We start from the raw sequence: 21,697 nt of genomic DNA on the forward strand, positions 1-21,697 counted from the left end.
GTTACTTGTCATTAAATCTGTGGGCGAAGCTGCTACGCTTCACTGAATTGCACTTTGTGGTAATGTGACTTTAAAAATCACTCACGAAGACGTGGCGGCTGCCTTTCAATGGAAATACGTTGTTGGATTCACGGTTGCAGTGTTTTGTTTGTACTAGTTTTACGTAGATTTCAAGAACTGGATCGTTTTTGTTAGGGGTATGATCAGTTCCCGGTCTGGCATTCTAATGAGTTATAGCGCTGATCGTCAAGATACTTGATTATAACTGTCTTTTTTCAAGATTTGACAATTTCTGCTAGTGAAATGCGTATGTCATTGGATGCTAGTAAAGGGATAAGACGACAATTGTTTTTTTGAAGAGCAGGTGTGTTAAGACTCGTTTATAACCTGGATGGTAGACTTGGGTATACGTTGGATAATCTCTAGTCAACTGGAACGGAAATGAGATATTTCTGATGACACTGTTTTTCTTCATATTTTCAAGACCCATTTAGGAATGCAACCCGCAGACATATGCTAGACATCACAATAACGGCCTTGAATGGGGTAGGTTTGTGGGATCGAAGTTGATATGTGTTTGTATGCGTGTTGAAACTCTGTCTCTCAAGTGACGTCGCACGATAAACGTCCCACATCTTGAGTGATTCTATTCGTTACTGTAAGATGTAAATCGTCGTTCTATTGGATTCGGGGTTTTCTCTCTGTGGTGCCTCGAGATGAGCTTGTAGGCTGCACAAAAGGTCCCCAACGGATGTCAAAACTTTTCAGGTATCCCGGGTGCATTACTGTTGGGATTGGTAAACTATATGGTACAGTGCCAATTGCGTAATCAGAAAATGACATACTAGTCTAAAATGACATATCAAGCTCTAAGGTGAATGGACCAATGAAGCTAACAATATGTCAACGCTATGCAGAATTTGCAAGCAATCCAGGACTTCTATAGAGTAGTCTTTAGTAATGGCTGAGCTCCAGAACGTTACCTACTGTTTGTTATTGTTGCTCCAAAACTCGTTTAAATATCCGTGGTTTGGTCAAACAGAATGTACCAAACTGATAACCAAGAAAGCCACCGAGAGATAAGTAGAATCCATAACCATAACCATTCACTTACAGCAAATCATGACTGAGCAAACGAAGCAGATTAACAACTCGAACACTGCCGGCGTAGTCGAGTCTCAATAAATAGACGTCGTTCTTGTTAAACCGGTAGTTATTTGGGATTCTGACGCTGTCATCTTATGTCACGTGTGCGTGATCACTTTGTCATAGATCTGACGCCAGACGTTCTCCCCACAGCATTCAGCCCTGTGGGTGTTTAGTAAATAGCTTCACGAATATGTACTATGACTGGTTATTACCACCCGTGCAAGGCTTCCTCTCAAGGGTGCTCCACCTCTTGTGATACCCGGAGAAAACTCTTATCGTACAGAACGACAGCCCAGTCTGCGTTGGCAATAGCAGCGGAAGGCTACAATCCGCACAACAACATCCAAGCTATCTGTAGTTGTGGTCTTCAAACACTGTGTGCGTCTCATTCAACGTGACGTGTCCTATCTATCACCATTCACAATTCTGTGCCAGACCTGGCGTCCAGTTCAAGTATTGCATTCGCATATAATGCTCACATAAGCTCGAGCCCTCACCAGAACGTATACAATGATGCACCTAATCCTGTTCGTAGCACACGACAATATTTCGCAGGCTTGATTCTTCCTATTCCTCGAACTGTTGACCACGCACTTCACAGTAGCGTCTCAATTCCGCAATTGCTCTCCCATATTTCTAGCGTTTCCGCCGCGTTCTTTGCGATAAACGTCAAAAGCGTGCTTTCTTTGCTAGCCATTAACAATACTTGTGCCCGCAACGGCTCGTATGTGGTGCCCAACAGGTTCTTTTGCTGAAGCAAAAACACGTAACCGCATAGAAAGTCTGGGTTTCGACGCACTGAGCAAGAGCGTGTGATGTGTGTGTCTGTGAGTGTGTGTGAGTGAGGTATCCATATCGCTAAGGTCGACAACAACAATTTAGGGTAACCCAAAACGAGATGATCTGGGTTCGGTTCGAGAACTATAAGAAGGAAGTTGTTGAACAATTGGCAAAAAAAGGGTGTCTACCGTTTCAATAAGGAGGAGCCTCAGGTCTAGTTTAAATTAGTGGAAGTAATTAAAGGTGGTCTCATCTATAAGCTCAAGTACTATACAGAATAGAACACAATATTCACTGAAGTACAGAACACTATATTCACTGAAGAATAAAAATACGATTTCCACTTCAGAATACAAACACAATTTTCCAAAGGTGAAACTCACAAGTGGATTTAATAAAAGACTACCACAAATTCACAATGCAATCCAGAAGATCAAGAACCTCAATTTCCATCTCGCAACAGAGAATGTTGTCTCATTCCATGACCGGTCTTTCGCTCGAACAGCAAAAAATGCTGTACTACGTCGGTGTAGACGTCGGGACAGGCTCAGCAAGAGCCTGTATTATCGATAGTATGGGTAACATTCTGTCGTTGGCCGAAAGGCCCATTCAAAGACAGCAATTGAAACCCAATTTTATCACACAGTCGTCGCAGGAGATCTGGCAATCTGTGTGTCACTGTGTGAAATCCGTGGTGCGGGACTCCGGGGTGCCCAGCGAAAAAATCCACGGTATCGGGTTCGATGCCACCTGCTCGCTCGTGGTGGTGGAAGAAAAGTCCAACAAGGAAGTGGCTGTTGGGCCGGACTTCAGCAACACCGACCAGAACATCATTCTGTGGATGGACCATCGTGCCATCGAAGAAACTGCAGAAATCAATGCCACGGGCGACAAGTGTCTCAAGTACGTCGGGGGCCAAATGTCCGTGGAAATGGAAATTCCCAAGATCAAGTGGCTCAAGGGCCATCTCCCAGACAACAAGTTTGCAGAATGCAAGTTTTTCGACCTCGCAGACTACTTGACGTTCAAGGCGTCCGGCAAAGAAACCCGCAGTTTCTGCTCCACAGCTTGCAAACAAGGTCTTTTGCCCGTAGGCGTGGAGGGCTCCACTGAAGGTTGGTCCCGCGATTTCTTCCACCAAATCGGTCTCGATGAGTTGGTCGAAGACGACTACCGTAGAATCGGAGGCTCCGTCAAGAACGACAACAAGGGTAAGAACTTCCTAAGTGCCGGCGAGTTCATCGGTGCCATCGACGAGAGTGTAGCCGAAGAACTGGGTCTTTCCAACCATTGTGTGGTTGGCTCCGGTGTCATCGATGCCTACGCTGGCTGGGTCGGCACAGTAGCCGCCAGAACCGATGTTTCGCTGCCTGCATTGGCGAAAAGCGACCGTGAAAAAGTCGGCATCGACCGCGCCACCGGTCGTCTTGCTGCCGTGGCAGGTACCTCTACGTGTCACATCGCCATGTCTCGCGACCCAGTTTTTGTTGACGGTGTATGGGGACCTTACAGAGACGTCATGGCCAACAAGTTTTGGTGTGCCGAAGGTGGCCAAAGTTGCACAGGTGCTTTGCTAGCCCACGTCTTGACCACTCATCCCGCATACACGGAGTTGTCGCAGCTCGCCGACGCTGCCAGCGTTTCTAAATTTGACTATTTGAATTCCAGACTGGAAAGTTTAGCTCATCAGAACAAGGCTCGTTCAGTGGTTCACCTGGCGAAGCATCTGTTCTTCTACGGTGACTATCACGGTAACAGATCTCCGATTGCCGACTCCTCCATGCGTGCTGCCATCATCGGCCAATCTATGGATAATTCGATTGATGATTTGGCACTTATGTATTTGGGTGCTTGTGAGTTTATTGCCCAACAAACCAGACAAATTGTCGAGAAAATGACTGTCTCGGGTCACAACCTGTCAACCATTTTCATGTCTGGTGGCCAGTGTCGTAACGGTCTGCTGATGAGACTATTGGCTGACTGCACAGGTCTACCGATCGTTATTCCAAGATACATCGATGCTGCCGTTGTGTTTGGCTCCGCACTACTTGGTGCCGTGGCTAGTGAAAGTTTCGACAAGAGCGGGGCCAAGTCTGCCATTTCAGCGAGCCGCAAGTCCTCCATAGCGGGGGACCTATCCCAGCACAACCCTAAGAATAGCCTTGCGAAATTCGGAGGTATTGGCGGTGACGATTTGCCGTCTCCTTACACCGCCCCTTCTGCTACCGCCAGTACTTCGCAGATTGCCACTGTGGGCTTCCCATTCCCTGCCCCAGATGACGTCCAGGAGGAACAATTCGACGAAGATGAGGAAAGTGGATCTGAGCTGAACTTCAAGGCCCAATCTAAATGGAAGAAAGATATGGAAGATCGTATGAAGGGTAGATCCTCGGATAACGGAGACACCATGTGGAACGTTATGTACACCATGACCGGCAGCGGTAAGGTTGTGCAGCCTTGTGCCGAGAGCCATCCAGACCGCGTGCTGTTGAACACGAAGTACAAGATTTTCCTCGATATGGCGGACACTCAAAGGAAGTACAGACAGATGGTGGATGCAGTCGAGTAAGATATCCATATATAATGATAAGAATTACGTAGCATATTCAACAAAAACGGAAAGAAGCAAGCGAAGAGGTGATAGGGGTTTCCGGGAAGTTAAGTGCAGTCGCACAAGAAGCATGAAATTTCAGGGTGATTTTCAGGAAGATCCAGTTCTACTAGTTCTACTTGTCTAATTGTGATGATAGAGCTGGAAAATTACTAGGAACCTTGGCTATACTTGGATGCTCTGCAATGGGTAAAATAGCATAAGTACAGATAAACACAGATAGAGCCAAAAACAAAACGGGTCGCACAAAGAAAGAAGGGTCTTGAAGAACACCTTTCGCGAACAGTCTTGTCGGCTAATACGTTGAGGAGTGTTCTATCACTCAATCTGCAGTACTGGGGTGCCCATGGGTGCCTATGGGGTGCCTCGGTACTATAACCGTTATACCCGATCACGGGACTGACAAGAAAATTGAGTTTTAGACATCCAACTTCATGTTTTTACGGCATCTGGCCTGTTACTACACACCGATTCATGACCCTCAAAACCTCTTGTCCCTCCCTCAACCTCTTCTCGCTGGGTTCCCTTTGCTTCCTCTTTTAAATGCATCGAATCTTGTATCGCCGCTGTTACCAAGCAATACACATACAAATATGCATAACCCGCTATTGACGATATATAGGAGCCGTTGAAAAAGTTCATGAAATCACAGATATGATCAACAACTAAATAGCTAAATACATCATTCTATCAAGAGAACTTCAATTCTGAGTCTCTAACTCTCAGTATTTAACTTAATTTGACTGTTTAAACCCTCTTTCATCGTGTCTTATAGCTCGTTATCCTGTTATCTTGTCTCATTGTCTCTTTTTGTTCACCATGTGTATTCTCAACGGTCTTCGTTAGACTAGCGCGGCACAAAAAAAAAATAAGTAGTCCGGATTAACACAATGGAAAAACCCTGCTTAAAAGATACAGAAACGCAGACTAAAGCTCTCATAAAGAGACCAGATAAGTAAGTTTAAAGGACTTTGGTTCAAACGGGGGAAGCTTGGCTTGAGAGTAGGGATTTTATAGTAGCTAGAAAAGTGTTGTTTGATAGCAGTTAGTAGTTGTGTACTTCTTCCTTTAGTTTGCGCATAGCGCTGTGGTCGGAACGCATCAAGGGTCTTGGGAAGCGAGAAAGAGAAAGAGAACGAAAGTAGGGAAAGAGAGCGGAGACGAAGCGAAACGAAGCGAAACGAAGCGAAACGAGAGGGAGGCTTCGAAAAGAGCCTTTTACACACGGTTCCATAAGGTTTCACAGAGCTTGTGAAAAGCCAGTGTGGAAAAAAACGCTAAACGTACAGATAAAATCGTTTGGTTGACGAGGAGTGGCATACAAGTGGAACAAAAAGTGATTTGGACAATACCACAAATGCAGCAAAGTACTTCAAACCTGAAAACATCGCCTACTTCACAACCCAGCGTGACGCCAGCCACGCAGACCGGTCAAAATGACGCCGTCATCTCAGATCCATCGCCTTCCGCAGCTCAGACAGTGCAAAACGAACCGGTCCATAGCCAATCACCGGAATTGGTCGAATCAACGCTTTTTCTGCTGCAGGAAACACTGTGGAACACCCTGCTGCAAATGCGCGGTCGCGAAAGCGTTTATGACTGCTACAAGGCCGCCAAATCGCGCTACCGAACGCAGTACACCTGTCTGCTGCACATCGACAGCATATTCAAGGTCCTCATGGCATACCCGGCAGAGGTGCTGTCGGCAATGTACATTCCAGTCATTCTGCGATACTTCAAGTGGTCATTCTCGATAGAACAAGACCCCAGAGGCACGCGTAGCAACCGTTTTATCGTCACAACCAAGAGAGGCGTTGCATTTCTAACCGCAAACTGGAACGAATACGGGTACAACACGGCAACGTTGTACCAGGCGTTCAAAGCGCTAAAGCTTCTCCAGGATCTCGAAATGGCTTTATTTCCGCAGAAACCTGCCATTTACACAAACCAATCCGATGAAGAGGCCGAAAATCCAAATTGGACACCGCTGGATGATAACCAACTCGAGGGCTTGGTGGTCTCTTCCATTAAAAACCCTGGCACCGTCACATCTTTACCTTATATGGCGCCTGAGTATTTGAGCCAACGGAACACGGGAATTCCGGATTACATGCCATTGGACCTGTCAAATCAATCACCATCCATCCCAGTCGTGCCAGCACAACAATCGTCACATCAATTTTATGGTGTACACCAATCACCTTTTCCTTCAGGTTTACCTGAGCTCCAGGAATCTTTCCCAATGCCGACCCAACCTACAAATCGAGACGCAGATCAACAACAACGTCTAGATCACCTATTTTCGCATGCGCTCCCCGAAATCTCACGAAAACTTCAATCTCTGGGGGCCGCAAACGTTGATCTACGGCGGCAAAACAATGTTCTTTCTGAAAGCTTGAGAAATCTCAAATACCAGTTTACATTTCTCAAGAATAGTATGGGTAATGCCGTGCCTAAAACTCCATCTCCGTCATCTCCCAAAATTGGACTGCCACCGTTTCCAGAAAACTTGCCCGGTGATATAGCTTTAGGACATGCATCACCCATGGATACGTCTGACGTACATGGCATAGGCCAGACTACAAAAATAGAATTGGATCTCCCGTCTCACCCTGCTGCCACATTTGACACCGGACTACCTTACAATTCGTCAACGACAGCATTTCGTTTTGACAATGACCTTGAGCTAAAAGATCCTGGCACTGCTAATGAAGGAGCGACGGATTTCAGTGCAGAGGGGAAATCTCAGACGTCACAATTACAGCTGTCAGCTCCATTAATGGCGGCAGGTCTATCGGGTGGTTCCAATACAGGCGGCAGTGCCAGATCTGCGATCAAAAAGCCACGCAATAAATTCAGGGAGTTCATGGGCGCTACTCTTACCAAGGGAGAAATGTATCAGCCGCCCGTCACATCGGAAGGCAAAAATTATTATGTGGACGAAGACGGGAAATTAGCCATTGTTATGGCCAACGATCAGGACTCGATTTACGGTATGTATAACGAGTACTATCAGTCGCTTCAACCGCAAATCGATGCGTTCGTGGAGGATTGCGGAAAGCGAAATCTCGTACATTTCAGAAAGAAGCGCACTTTCCAAAAGAAAAAGGCGTTTGTGCAATGGGTTGAACGCATGTCTTATGCAAAGGGTCTTAGTCCCGAAACTGTTCTCGGAATGATTGACGAAGTTCGCCAGATGGAAAATCATTCTGTCGTTTGGTCATGCAATAATTTGAGCAGCATGAAGGAAGCGTTTGTGAGACATAGACCTGACTTCCGAGATACCGCATTGTCCGATAGGGATTAGATCAGGGGCAAAAGAGAGAAAGACGAGGGAAAGAGAAAAAAGAGATGAGTAATTGAGGTTAATGCATAAGACCAAATGGCAATTACCAAAGAGACGAACTTTTGTGGCCCGAAAAGTTGTAAAATCGTATTTTGTTAATGAAGTCATTAATAACTTTGATCTGTTGGAACAATCGCTAGTTGAACACCTCAGAAACTCCAAATCGTTGTTTCTCATATGCTCAACATATTAACCGACCAGTGAAATGCCAATTACTTGACATACGAGAAACACTCAGCAGTACGTCGAAATTTTGACGAGCTGTCAAAAAAAGTGCTATTGCAGATGGTGTAGCCACTAGAAGTTTTGAGTAAGCACAGTCCTTGGTGCTTCAATGTTTGCTAAACAGATTCGTGCCGTCAATTCGATCTTTTGGTAAATCACGAATGTGGTAAGTTTCTCTGGTTTCGTAAACATAAGAGCAAAGTCTCTGTGCGACCAGACTTATATGAGACGCTTGCGACTGACCAGATCATGGTATGACTTCCATCAAGAGCTCCAAAATAGTGTTGTTTAACTGTAATGTAGTATTTAAGATAATATTCTGTCGCGAGACCAATAATTGGCCCGGTTCCTTTTCCCTCTATTTTGAAAAACTACTTCAAGCTAACGACCTCTGGTTGGAATTGAACGAACAAACCACCATTCTAGCTAACGCCCAGTAAGCATCCGTATAAATTATTCATGTCAAGGGTGACGTTTTACAATTTATAGAGGCACAGTAGTTATTGTTAATAAATCATAATTTATTTGAACTGCCTTCACTCATGGCACACACAAGCACAAGCACACCAACACTCCAGACCAACAGAGTCAAGTAAGAAGCTCATGTTTCTGTTCACTCAGTGTTTCTTGATAGATGCCAGATCAAATTCCACGTCACTTTGACTGTTTCTGTCATCTCGAGCTGTTTTATCACTTTGGAAATTCGTGTCATTAGTGGATAGATCATATTTACAATTAACCATTTGAGTGAATCTGGCATCAGCTTAAATTTTTCGAAGAATGCAGATGTGAACCTGTAAACTCATCGAAGAACCGTTGGTCAAGAAGTGAACTTAGCATTCCCAGGACTTGACCTTCGATTGAAATATAATAGTGATCAGTCTCTTCGGTTAACCATAGCGAGACTGAACTCTCAGCGGTCAATTGTAACTAGGACTACTCTGGCTCTTGATTAGGAACAAAAAAAGACCAGCTTTCCTTCTTAGCATTTTGCTGGAATATTGAGGACTCTAAAGGTTTCGACACCCTTTTTCAAAGCTCTTCAATTGAGTTTTCTAGAGCAAGTATAGTTCAAAAAAATGCGAGGCCTCATCGCAGCATTCATTTGCAGTGTGATCCTATCCAGTTCGAAATTGTGTGGTGCAGCGCAATTGGAACAAATTGAACGTGCATTGAACATCAAGGTCATCGAGCAGCCTCAATTAGACTTTTCAGAAAGTGTCAATGGCCAAGTACAGTTGCTGGGCAACTTCCAAGATCTCAATTTCTATACGTATTCGGGCCAAAACAACTTCACCGGTGAATTGACCAACACCACCGACCAAAGGCTCATCTATTCTTCCGGTGACACACTTATCGAGCTTTATGCGGCCCAGAACAACGAGACTTTCCATATAGAGCACATAGTACCGCTGGAGTCCGATTCATTTATTCTCAGCGGGACAGGTTCTATCTTGGGCCACCAATTAGACCATCAGTTGGTCCTCAACCTTTCCACGATCGAATACCGTCAGATTTTTCCCCAGACGTTGTCAAAGGTAAATGCCATCACAGTTGTGGGCGGAAAGGCGTATTTTGGCGGAGATTTCGAATACCAGAGCGTCAATGCAACTGTACATTCTGTGGTTTCTTGGGACTACGAAAGAAATGAGGTTGAACTTTTACCTTTTGGAGGGTTCGGCTTGGGTTCAATAGTCAACTCCATCTTACCCTGGAATGATCAAACACTTTTTTTTGCAGGAAATTTCTCTGCAGTCGAAAACTCTAAAGCTTTAATGAATAGCTCGAATTCCACCAATACAAATGTGACTGTGCCTGAATTGAGTAAGCCTCTTTCTCTTAAAAATGCGGAATGGAGCTCCACGGGAATTTTGCAAAAAGAAGAGCTAATCTGCCCATCCTCCTCCGACAGCACAGGTTGGGTAGAAAGCAACAGTGCACAAGGCGAGTTCAATGTGACTCTCGCCGCCAGGACGAGACTATCAAAACTTCGTCTTTATAACTCTCCTGTGGATGATGAGCAGGTGTCGCTATTCCGCATTATCACTTCGCCTTCCAATGGCATTATGAATCTAACCTACCTGGACCCCTCAAGTGGCCATTTGTCTTTCTGTGATGCCTGGTGCCCGTTGTATCCCATTAATAATCTAAGTGCCCTATCCTCCGGCAGTTCTAGTGCCGACAGGACCTATTTCCTGGGAAACCAAACAACGCTAGAATGGTCTGACTCGTATCAAGACTTTGCATTCGTTGACGAAGTTCCAATTACAAGCTTGAAATTTAGTTCCCTAGACTCCTACGGCTCAAGCGCGGGGCTCAAGTCATTCGAGCTCTATGAAGATCAAATTTCTGTCTATGCTAACGACACAAACAACGCTCCCAATTGCGGCGGTGCAACCACCATGTTCAAATCTGACCTGTCAAGTACTTCTGTATGGCAGTCCAGTTCACAGGGAGACAATTATGTCTACACCGATTTTGACAGTAGTGAAGATCTTCCGTGGGTAACCTACTTAGTCGACATTGCATATCCCGGTGAGTACACGGTCAATTTGTTGACACCGGGATGTACGGCTGACAATTCTTGTGAGTCAAGAGGCGTTGTGAATGCAACAGTGCGTTCCCAGAAAAATGATACAGTCCTTTCCACATTTGACATTTATCAAACTAATGCATACGAAAAGTATGACACGCTTTATTCGGGGCCTCTCGATGACAGTTTGAACATCACAGTGGTTTTCAAGAGTGCTGGTAGCTCTGATAGTTCTGTTATGGTCGCTGAAAAAGTCGAGGTTATTTCTAAAGCATATGATAGCTCGGTGTTTGACATTAAAGACCACAATCTTTTGAACGGTCTGATGCAATACAATGTGACCCAATCAGAGGTAATATCTTACAGCCAAGGAATCAATTCTAGCGCCAATCTGATGGGGTTAACAACAAGCTCGACGCTTCCAAAACATGCGAACATGTTCATTGATAGATTGGAAGATACAGCTGTACTATTAACCTCCACAGGTGATTTGATAACAACTCACCTAGATGAAAATTTAGAGTCGTCTAAGATTCGCTCAAGAAGCATCGGTCAGAAAATTGACTCAGTGCAAGCTTTTTCTAATGGCCTGGCTGTCATCGGGGAATTTGATAACTCTACAACGGCAATCGCCTTGAATCCCGATGGCACAGTATTTGATTTTTTCGGAGGTAACTTGAAAGCTTCACGTATAGCCAACATTACCCTAAATGGTGAGGAAGCCTTGATTTTCAATGACAACTTCGTGGTCGATGTAACCTCGAAGCAACTTCTTCGCAATACGTCTAAGCTGGCCTTATCAGCTCTCAGTGCAGGTTCCAACTCTTTGAACGACACCTTGATGCAGGGAAACATCATAAAGAACCAGTATACCATGCTCGATGGTACTTTCTCGTTTCCACTCAAGTCGAGCCCAAGCACAAATTCATCGAATGCATTTGGAGGGATGTTTCCATACGATGCTGTTTTCGTTGATAATTCAACCGCAATCTATGCATGCTATGATCCACAAAATTCGTCAAATACGCACACATTGATTAAGCTGGAAAACTCAACCAAGACCCAGAACCTGCCCTATCAATGGCCAAATCCTGTCTCAGCTTTGGCCTACCTGAAGAACGAATCTCTCTTGGCCATTGGCTTGCAGAATGCTACCACAGGACCGCAATTCATTTTAAGAAACCTTAGTGTCGACAGTCCTTTGGCAAATTATTCCTGGTCCAACGAAGCCTCCGTCAATTCATTCATATTTTTGGAGGGAAACACATCGATTTTGGTAGGTGGAAACTTCACAGATGAGAAGTCTGCTTGCTCCGGACTTTGCTTATTTGATTACCGCGAAAATAAATGGTCATCTTTTCTTAACAATTCTGTGACCGGCGTCATCGATAAAATGACGGCTTTCGACGACACGCTTATTGTCGCAGGATCTGTGCAGATCGGCAACCAAAGTGCTGCCGGTCTTGTTACTTTGTCGTTTACCAATGGCTCATCCGAGGTTGTGAAAGCTGGAGATGAAGAAGTAAAAGACTTCGCATTCCTGGATGAATCCCACAGCAACCTCGTTGCAGTTTCAGAACGCAATGTTTATCAGCTCATGAACGGAAGCTGGACGAAAGTATCTTCAGGATTCGAAACCTCTTCTGTTTTTGAAGGAGCTCAGGCTTTTCCTCTGCATCAAAACTTCTCCGAGTACACAACTACTAATGAGACCAATGCTATAATTATCACGGGTGATATTCGTCACGAAAGTTACGGTTCATTAAGCGCAGTAATCTACCATTCTCAACAGTGGTTTCCATTTCTCACCACATCATCCGCTACAACGGCATCAAATTTCGAAGGTCCTCCAGTCATATTTACAAACAAGGATATCTCTTCAGCCGATAGCTATCAAGGTTTCTTACAGAGTCCCTTACAAGTTAATACTACTAACAGTGGAGGGCGTCCATCTGAACCAACATCCTCTAAGTCTCATCACAGAAACGATGAAAAGCGAATCGACAGAGGGTTTGTTGTGCTGATTGGCCTTGCACTCTCCATGGGAACAATAGCTGTCTTGGGAACACTGGCAGTTGCTCTTTCGTATTTCTTTGGTGACACTGGTGAAAACTCTCAATTTCTCAAACCACGTATCGACGAGAACGAAATGATAGACACGGTTCCCCCCGAAAAACTAATGAAATTCATATAACGTTATGACGTTTTGCATCAATAAGGCTAGCTAGCCTTTCCGCATTCTCTATAAACACAGCAGAGGTTTGTAATAATATTAATACTTTATCAAAATAGACCACGGCTGACGAAGCTACCAATTGAGGTCAGATCATGGTTCATGACATTGGATTTCATTTCGTAGACGGTCCAGTATTGAGGTCTTTCTAAGCGCGAAAGCTGTGTCCGCATACATCAACTCTACGTCTTTGAAGGTCCAAGATGCCTGCCGCCATTGCTTGGCCTCGACCCATTTTTTTGCTGCTATCAAGCGAAATAACGCAGATTTACGCTTTCTCGTGAGCCCAATTGCGCTCACACAATCCTGTTCGATCTTGTGATTGTAAGGTTGGTCATCATCATCCGACTCTGCATCAGAGAGCTCTTCCCCTTCATTAACTTTCTCGAGGTCATCGGCACCACGGAAGTCCGCCAGGGTCTTTTTGCTTTTGATTCTGGGATCAATTCTTGAAGCATAGCATTGTGCAAGCCTTTCCCAAATCACAACTTCTGATAAAGTGCCAACGGTACAGTCATCTAAAATCGTCTCCAGGTACTTAATAGCGTATGGTGTTGCTGTCCATGTATCACTCAGGCTCAGGAAAAGCTCTGCTGCCAAAAGCATACATCTTGTTTCGTAACTTTGTGCGGACTGATATGGCGTTGATACTGATTGATCCTCCGCTGAATTTTTAGGTTTGGTGTCCAGCGCTGCACCTGATACAGCGGCCTTTCTGCTGCTACTTTCGATCAAGGCATTTCGTTCCTTGGCCCTTGTCGCTGACAGCTCGTAGGATTTCAGTGCCCTGGTTATCAGTGGGTCAATATCGTTCTTTATCATCTTCACGGTAACTATACTTTGGGCACCCATTAACACTGAAAGAGCGCACCACTCGAGACATGATGCCAAATATTCTGGGCTGGTCTCAAAGTCTTTGGAAAGTGACTCGTAAGTGGAGTAAGCCGTCTTGAAATCGGACAGCATAAACGACCAATCTGCTAGTTTTCTTAACAGGAACTCATTAGAAGTTGCAGCGAAATAAGCAAGACCTTGATAGTTATGAGTCGCTGAATCGTTGTTAGCCGTGGGGGCAGGATTACTTGACATGAGCTTCCGAAAGAATTTGGAGTTAGGGAAGATGGATTTGCGAGGTTGCAAGATAGTCTCTTCCCAGAACGAAATCTTGCGCTTCATGAATGGTATCATCAATTCTTCCGAAAAGATTGTTAGACGGTCGTATATGGTTTCAATCAAGGGAAGAGAAAGCTCGAACTGTTTTTCATTCATTGTAGAAAGCACTGATTCTTCGAGTGACGACATAACTGGCAAGCGTAACACACGCTTAGCCGCATTTTCATCTTTATCCCACAAAGGAAGTAAGAGGCTTTCAACAAATAGTTGCTTTTGAAGCATCTTAGCTAGAGACTGGCATTTCTCAAACTGTTCGCGGGAATCCTCTTCGTAACAAAGTAAGAAGACGGGTAGTACATCACTGATGTTGATGAAAGATGGAAAATGTGGTGTACGGTTATGCATGTTTTTGAATGAGACTAACAGTTCTTTGGCAGTTTCGTAGTCTTGATCCTTGCTTATATCCAGGGCCAGTAGCGACGCAACGGGATGATTAAACGATTCGTAAGGGGATAAGTGTGTGGTCGACGATATTGCAGTTATGAAAAACTTGTGATATAAGGAATGCTGAAGTAGAGTATGGGGTGTACTGGGAGTGGTTCTATCTTCAATTAGACTCAAATAGTGCTGCAAAAACACCTCAAGAGAGTGGTAGTCGAACAGTAAGTCGTGAGATTCTCGAGTGCCGATAAGATCTGTTAATGGTCTTGTGAACCGCATGAATTGCGACGAAGACCTTTGAAACAGACTATTGGAGCGACTGCGCGCTCTAGTCTGTACGTTTGGAGTTGTTAAAAGCCCGCCTGTGGTCTGTGCTTCTACTGGTGTAGCTCCAACATCGTCGTTATCAGCTTGTGCCCTATCTGAAATACAGTCCCCAAAATGGCGGAGCAGCATGTAAAGACTATCGAGGCCAAAACACTCTTGTATATGCTGATCTAGGACCTCATTTGATGTAACGGTCACTACAGGCGATACAGCTCCGGAGACAATTTTTCGTGAGATTTCTTGTGGTACAGGTTCTACCACCGAGTCCCGATGAAAAATCAAGTTCATATACCGCTCATAAGATAGCGGCATAGGGATTTAGTGCTGAGTTGTGGGCCAGCAAAGTCGGTAGGGGCTCTAGTTGTGTTTGGAAGAGAGTTTCGGGCTCACACGGTGAACATAGATGGTAATTAAGCTCGGTCGCGATGCTATCATGTGACTGAAATGAACTTTTGAAGGTTTTAGCCCTAAGTGGTAAGCCCTAAAATCGTTAACACACCTCATTCCGATGTCAAAACTGGGGAACGAGGTGTGCCAGAGTTAGACTTCGTTGTATTTGGATGGTTCTTTACTTCCCCACGATGATGAGCACGGTTTGCCCCTATGTGAGGCGATTAGTTCAGGAGACGAAATTGATGTATCGGGTATGAAAATGGAAGAGCATGAGAATGGTTTGTAAACTCTGCCCGCTAGCTCATGGTACTTCTAAAGGCTTTCCTTTGCTGTTCCGTTTTTATCCCTGGATGTGCTGTTGTGGTGCATTGGTATGCCATTTGGTTTCTGCCCGCATATTCAAGGTAATAGCACAACTATGACGATGTCAGTAAAGTATATGCTTCACACATGAAATTTAAGTTCTACTACATTGATACCTTCGAGAATGGCAGGTCCTCGCAACGTAATCCACAGCTCTTTATCGAGCCGCATCCTATTATTAACATGCCGTATGATAACTGTTGAAACTCGTTGCGAGATTTAGATTGAGTCTCGAGGGTGTCCTGGTACGATTATCGTTGAGTGCAGTCGGTAATTTCCTTTATTGAGAGTGAGAGAATCATAGAATCAGCAAGATTAAACATTCCGGAGCCAGCGATCAATGTGAAGACGGTTGATAGAGTCACAGGTTTGAGAGTATCAGCATTCACGAGAGACAAAGCTCACAAAAACATTCATGCGATTGAAAAATGTTATTATTCAGTTTGGAACACACGGGTTTGAAGTATGCTTTATTAGAAGTTGAAGATCATTCGTCCTAGTTGCTGGATCGAAGCAGATGAATAGTCATCATCGGCATCTTAAGCACCCTTCTCTACGATGAAATTAGCACCTAGTGGTATTACCAGGGCTAGCGTCATTCTCCATTGCTGCAGTCTCTAGTTGTCGAGCTTGCTTGGTTATTTTAGTAAACACCGTCGCTGTCGTTGTATCACGTGAGCCTGTTCATCTGAGACTAGGTCTTGAACAAGTCGTCGTAACTCTAGAAAGAAAGCTGAATTGTGCTCCGCTACAGTTAGACACGCGCTGAAAACATTACGGTGCCCTTAATACATTGTGCTGACACCTTAAACATTGTCAACAATATTTACTGCAAGTCTAATTGTGAAAAAATCGGACATCCATTCGAACCCTCTGCGGGTCCTTAATTCTTTTTTTCGGTAATATTCACGAATACCATCACCTAAGACGAAGATCGGGTTTTCTACGTATTTATACAAAACAATGAGCGTTTTAACCAGAGCCTAACGGAAACAAGTTTGCGTAGAGACTCGAGGGCTAACGTACCGTTATATACCCCATTTCTCGTGGTATTCAATTCTATGAGAAATCTGGTAACTTGTATGGTGGCTGCGGCCGGGCTTTTGTCCTTGGCAGATGCTTTCTATCTGCCGGGAGTGGCCCCTACCACCTATCATAAAGGTGACGAAATTCCACTGTTGGTAAACCATCTGACGCCATCAATGTACTTTCAGCATAAAGGTGAAAATGACGAGGATCTGGGCGACAAAGAGTCGTTTTTATACTCCTACGATTACTACTACGACAAGCTCCATTTTTGTCGGCCGGAAAAGATGGAAAAACAGCGGGAATCGCTAGGTTCGATCATTTTTGGTGATAGGATTTACAATTCGCCTTTCCAAATTGAAATGCTAGAAGAAAAAGAGTGTGTTACTCTCTGCTCGCAGAAAATCCCAGCCGAAGACGCAAAATTTGTGAACAAACTGATCCGCAACGGATTTTTCCAAAATTGGCTTATTGACGGTTTGCCCGCAGCTCGTGTCTCACATGATGGAAGAACAGGATCAGACTTTTACACACCGGGCTTCGAGCTTGGTTTGGTCGATGTGGGCGGTTCCAAATTGAGAATGGGCGGACAGGGTTCGAGTTCCAGTGAATCAGAGTCGCAACCTCACACTAACCCGGTTTCCGAAGGTGACTACTTGGAAGCGCCTCCTGCAAACTCACACAAGCTCACAAAAAGAAAGAACGTTGTCAACACTAAGGAGATGGTAAAACAGATCGAAACACCTTATTTTGTTAACCATTTCGACATCAAGATCGAATACCACGACCGTGGAAATGGGGACTACAGAGTGGTAGGAGTCACTGTGAACCCTGTCTCCATCAAAAGATCTCTTTCTGACTCATGTGCTCCAACAGGGGAGCTATTGGAGCTATCAGAAGAGCAGGAAACCGAGGTCAATTTTTCTTACTCCGTTCATTTTGAAGCTTCCGCCACAGCATGGGCCACGAGATGGGACAAATATTTGCATGTTTATGATCCTAAAATTCAGTGGTACTCGCTGGTCAATTTCTCCCTAGTAGTGGTTCTACTATCTTCCGTGATGATTCACAGTTTGTACCGCACCCTCAGAGACGACTTGTCCCGCTACAACCAATTGAATTTGGACGATGATTTTCAAGAGGAAACCGGCTGGAAGTTAGTTCATGGCGATGTCTTCCGCACTCCATCAAGATCTCTGCTATTATCGGTCCTTATCGGATCGGGGGCACAGCTGTTTTTGATGGCAGCCTGCACCATTGCATTTGCTCTATTCGGACTTTTATCTCCATCTTCAAGAGGGTCATTGGCTACCGTGATGTTCATTCTCTATGCCCTTTTTGGTCTCTTTGGTTCTTATACCTCGATGGCCACTTACAAGTTTTTTGGAGGACAATACTGGAAAGTAAACATGCTTCTGACGCCTTTACTAGTCCCAGGCTCCATTTTCTGCGTGATGATCGCTCTAAACTTTTTCCTAATTTTTGTTGACTCCGCTGGTGCTCTTCCGTTCGGTACCATGTGTGCCATTTTAGCCCTTTGGTTCATCTTTTCTTTGCCATTGTCTGCTGTGGGTTCGTTCGTAGCTCGCAAGAAATGTCATTGGGATGAGCATCCTACCAAAACCAAACAAATTCCCAGACAAATACCCTTCCAGCCGTGGTATCTCAAGACCATTCCTGCATCTTTGATCGCCGGTATATTTCCATTTGGTTCAATCGCTGTGGAGCTCTATTTCATTTATTCCAGTCTGTGGTTTAATAAGATCTTCTACATGTTCGGTTTCTTGTTCGTATCTTTCCTGTTGCTCACTTTGACAACTTCTTTGGTCACCGTTATGCTAACTTACTATTCCCTATGTTTAGAAAACTGGAAGTGGCAATGGAGAGGATTCTGGATTGGGGGCATTGGTTGCGCGACTTACATGTTTGTCCATTCCATCCTTTTCACAAAATTTAGACTTGGTGGGTTGACTACGATAGTGCTCTACCTAGGCTACTCGCTGTTGATTTCGCTGCTTTCATGCCTCATTACCGGTACAATTGGCTTCTTGAGCAGCCTGTGGTTTGTGAGAAGAATCTACTCGTCTATCAAGATTGACTAAAATGTGGACCAACGAAATGAACGGTCGAAGACCAAGAACCTTTCTAAACTCATGTAATCAAGTATATATATCAGAATGCAAGTGTCATCTTTTGAAATACTTCAGTCAACCAGCACCGGTAAAGGTGTCATTGAAGACATGAAAGAAAACTAAGGACCCCATTTGAGTGAAAAGCTGAATCCTGTGATACTTTAGTGCATTATATAGCACATTTTACTTGGGAATTTCAATTCAGGTCTCTTGGCCCAGTTGGTTAAGGCACCGTGCTAATAACGCGGGGATCAGCGGTTCGATCCCGCTAGAGACCATATTATATTTTTCATTGACAAAAGTGTGCTTGGACATGTAGCTCAACGGGAACAAGTCGTATCAACGACCTTGCAGTCAAGCTAAAAGCATAAACTATCGGTTGCGTGGTGTGCGGAGTAAACTTAAGACTTGAAAATTCTACAGGTTTGTTTGCTTTAACACTTTCATTTTCAATCTCAGTGACAACATGGCAGAAGGGACTGGTAATGTACCAGATATTCAAGACTTCGATGATAAGATACAAACTGGTAGTGATACGGATTTCGGTGTGAACAGCGAGATTCCAAACCGAACCAAGCTACTTCGTGATACGTTAGAGCTCCTTGTAAATCGGTCTGACGAACAGAGGAAACAGTGCGATCAGTTATCGCACGAAAACCGTTACTTGCAAGATTACATCGAAAACTTGATGTCACAAGGCAATGTACTGGACAAATGAGCTTTTAGAGACTTGGATAGTTTATGATTCCTCTGGATAAGCCTGATGGTTCTTTTTGCGCGGAAAAAAGTAGAGTTGGACGTAAAACGTCACCATAGTTGAAATGACGACAATAATTCACTGGTTTTTGGGTTTAGGGACCTCAAGTCTTGATGGTTTGACATTGAGTCAATCACAATTTAACGAAAAGTCTGAACTTCTTGCGATGACCAGTCAAGCGTATCAGCGGCATCATCGGGCCGTTTCCGCTACTGATGAAAATGCGACCCTCGAGGTGAATTCAAGCATTCGCATGAAAATAGGTGCCAAATCGGAATCCAGTGGTGTTAAAAAGGCAGAGCTAGACCTTCAAGCAATGCACCCAAATGTTTCATCCAAGAGGTCATCTGTTGATCTGGATGTGAAAGATTTGGTCGCTTATTTGCGACAACCGGAAGCATTACACCATAAGCATAACTGGTCCTCTCCTAGAATCCACTTTGAAATCAAGACGCCAAGATCGAGACCAATGCGGCCACTTAAATTTGCATCGGTAGCTGATGATTCGAAGCTATTCGTTCCAATTTATCTCAGAGACGTTAAGCTACTTTCTGATGATGAAATACTGGATTTTGGACCTCTTGCGAAAGAACTTCCCAAAAGTGTGGACTATCCACCTATTTTCCGCGAATGCGATCCCGAGAGAAGACTTGAAAATGATGACTACGAAGGAATTTGTCTTGCCATGCTTCAGGATGAGATCTCGAGAATAGTTGACCGCAAAAGCCCTGGTTTCGAGAGAAATCTGGAACTTAAGGAGAAGGAAGGTCAGCTGAAAGCGTTTGACCGGTTCTTGTACTATGTTTTTGGAATCGACAGATCAGGTTACTTTTCCTTGCTGCAGGAACGCAACGAATTCACAAACAGGCCTTGGGCCCGATTTTTACAGGAAACTGATTCAGCAGCCGCTGAAAACGAATAAGTTCATCTGATTACCAATACTTTCTTCATGGACCGTGTAGAAAAGGTGCAAATCGCATATGTTTTGAAGATATGTTTCATTTATAAACTTTGAATCGCTGAGCATGCCAGTCGTTTGGAACAAGCTCACTTAGCTCACAGTCTCTCTCCGTACTTATTCGAAGCAACTGTTCGAAATATAAACTGCCGCCTATCCAAGGACCCAAAGTGTCTAGAAAACAAAAGTCTTGCAATAACATCTCACAATGCGCCCTGAGTGAAGGAACTCGAGAAGCCAATCCTGACATCACAACGTGCTTCTTTATTGATTTCCGGACATCTATAGGCAAGCTATCGTGGGAACATGAGACGAGCTCAAAAATTGGAAACTCGTCCGAGTCGAAATCACTCGCGTTGTCTTGGCCTATCAGTTCTTCAATAAGCTTTTTCTGTACCGATCTGACTTCAATTGAGAGCTTTGAGGTTTTTGAGAGCACAGTTTCGACGATTTCGTCCAAGTCAGACGGCTCAGTACGTATAACAGAGGAAATCTGGCGGGCCAGCCAGTGGCCACCTTTGGTGCTTATTTCGAGACCGCAGTCCAGGATTCGGAGATCTGCTACTGGAATTGCCAGTAGATGCTCCCAACCCACGTCAATCACCAAGCCGTTTCTTAGCCCTGCGGCCACTAAGCACATCAATGCATCTGGAATAAAGATGACCTCAGCGATGCACAATTCCTGAAAGATCCGAGCCATCATTTTTTTGGTCTCTACGGGAAGAAGCACATTTTCAACTACTAGGACATGCGTTTTGCGACAGTCTACCATCAAGGGATCTTGGACCCATTGCCGAAATAAACGTGTAGTCAAACGTTCGTTGTAGGCCTGGTCAATGGGCCAAAAATATGTGAGAAGTGGTTCTGGATCACCACAGTGTCCAATTCGAATTACTCTGGAGCCCAACTGAACCACTACATAACTCGAACTCATGACATTGTTGGTTCGTGCAACGCTTTCACAGGGATATAATGTCAACTCTTCTATTTCGTAATAAAAGTTATTTTTCTCACTCGATAGGTGGGCATAGTAAATCAATCGCTCACAGCACAAAGCAGCAAAGCGGTCTTCTCGGAATCTACACTTCCCGACAGGTTTGCACCATGGTATTCCCAGCTGAGTTCTTAAGAAATCCCTTGCCCTCGATGACCTGCATTGGGTAGCGGGTGCGTAAAAAGATTCATACCTGAGATTACCGGCCAGGGTGGTTCCTTTCTGAGCTCTTTCAATCATAGAGTAGAGTACATATGAGATTTTCGCTTTCGAACACTTTTATGCCAAGAAAAGCGTCGCAGACGCAATTTTTCGG

The 21,697-nt window shown here is 44.5% G+C and overlaps 8 protein-coding genes and 1 non-coding gene across 9 annotated transcripts; 7 read left to right on the plus strand and 2 right to left on the minus strand.

Moving 5' to 3' along the window:
* Positions 1–2,347: 2,347 nt before the first annotated feature.
* On the plus strand, positions 2,348–4,498 carry LALA0_S07e06370g (LALA0S07e06370g1_1; the record flags this gene model as incomplete). Its single annotated transcript, XM_022771603.1, has 1 exon — positions 2,348–4,498. One exon carries the CDS (start codon positions 2,348–2,350, stop codon positions 4,496–4,498), a length of 2,151 nt encoding a protein of 716 aa, XP_022629494.1.
* Positions 4,499–5,897: 1,399 nt separating this feature from the next.
* Positions 5,898–7,847, plus strand: LALA0_S07e06392g (LALA0S07e06392g1_1; the record flags this gene model as incomplete). Its single annotated transcript, XM_022771604.1, has 1 exon — positions 5,898–7,847. One exon carries the CDS (start codon positions 5,898–5,900, stop codon positions 7,845–7,847), a length of 1,950 nt encoding a protein of 649 aa, XP_022629495.1.
* Positions 7,848–9,190: 1,343 nt separating this feature from the next.
* On the plus strand, positions 9,191–12,838 carry RAX2 (LALA0S07e06414g1_1; the record flags this gene model as incomplete). The annotated part of the gene is made up of 1 exon (XM_022771605.1): positions 9,191–12,838. One exon carries the CDS (start codon positions 9,191–9,193, stop codon positions 12,836–12,838), a length of 3,648 nt encoding a protein of 1,215 aa, XP_022629496.1.
* A 132-nt stretch (positions 12,839–12,970) lies between these two features.
* TRS85 (LALA0S07e06436g1_1) lies at positions 12,971–15,070 on the minus strand (the record flags this gene model as incomplete). The annotated part of the gene is made up of 1 exon (XM_022771606.1): positions 12,971–15,070. The coding sequence occupies one exon, from the start codon at positions 15,068–15,070 to the stop codon at positions 12,971–12,973; it is 2,100 nt and encodes a 699-aa protein (XP_022629497.1).
* Positions 15,071–16,575: 1,505 nt separating this feature from the next.
* On the plus strand, positions 16,576–18,642 carry TMN2 (LALA0S07e06458g1_1; the record flags this gene model as incomplete). Its single annotated transcript, XM_022771607.1, has 1 exon — positions 16,576–18,642. The coding sequence occupies one exon, from the start codon at positions 16,576–16,578 to the stop codon at positions 18,640–18,642; it is 2,067 nt and encodes a 688-aa protein (XP_022629498.1).
* A 234-nt stretch (positions 18,643–18,876) lies between these two features.
* Positions 18,877–18,950, plus strand: LALA0_S07e06480r. The gene has a single exon. It is a non-coding gene; the product is annotated as a tRNA-Ile (tRNA).
* Positions 18,951–19,138: 188 nt separating this feature from the next.
* On the plus strand, positions 19,139–19,390 carry SLO1 (LALA0S07e06502g1_1; the record flags this gene model as incomplete). Its single annotated transcript, XM_022771608.1, has 1 exon — positions 19,139–19,390. One exon carries the CDS (start codon positions 19,139–19,141, stop codon positions 19,388–19,390), a length of 252 nt encoding a protein of 83 aa, XP_022629499.1.
* A 205-nt stretch (positions 19,391–19,595) lies between these two features.
* ISC10 (LALA0S07e06524g1_1) lies at positions 19,596–20,351 on the plus strand (the record flags this gene model as incomplete). Its single annotated transcript, XM_022771612.1, has 1 exon — positions 19,596–20,351. The coding sequence occupies one exon, from the start codon at positions 19,596–19,598 to the stop codon at positions 20,349–20,351; it is 756 nt and encodes a 251-aa protein (XP_022629500.1).
* A 76-nt stretch (positions 20,352–20,427) lies between these two features.
* ARP10 (LALA0S07e06546g1_1) lies at positions 20,428–21,621 on the minus strand (the record flags this gene model as incomplete). Its single annotated transcript, XM_022771613.1, has 1 exon — positions 20,428–21,621. The coding sequence occupies one exon, from the start codon at positions 21,619–21,621 to the stop codon at positions 20,428–20,430; it is 1,194 nt and encodes a 397-aa protein (XP_022629501.1).
* Between the last annotated feature and the right edge of the window lie 76 nt (positions 21,622–21,697).

Source organism: Lachancea lanzarotensis, scaffold LALA0S07 (assembly GCF_000938715.1).
Source record: "Lachancea lanzarotensis genome assembly LALA0, scaffold LALA0S07, whole genome shotgun sequence".
Lineage (NCBI taxonomy): Eukaryota > Fungi > Ascomycota > Saccharomycetes > Saccharomycetales > Saccharomycetaceae > Lachancea > Lachancea lanzarotensis.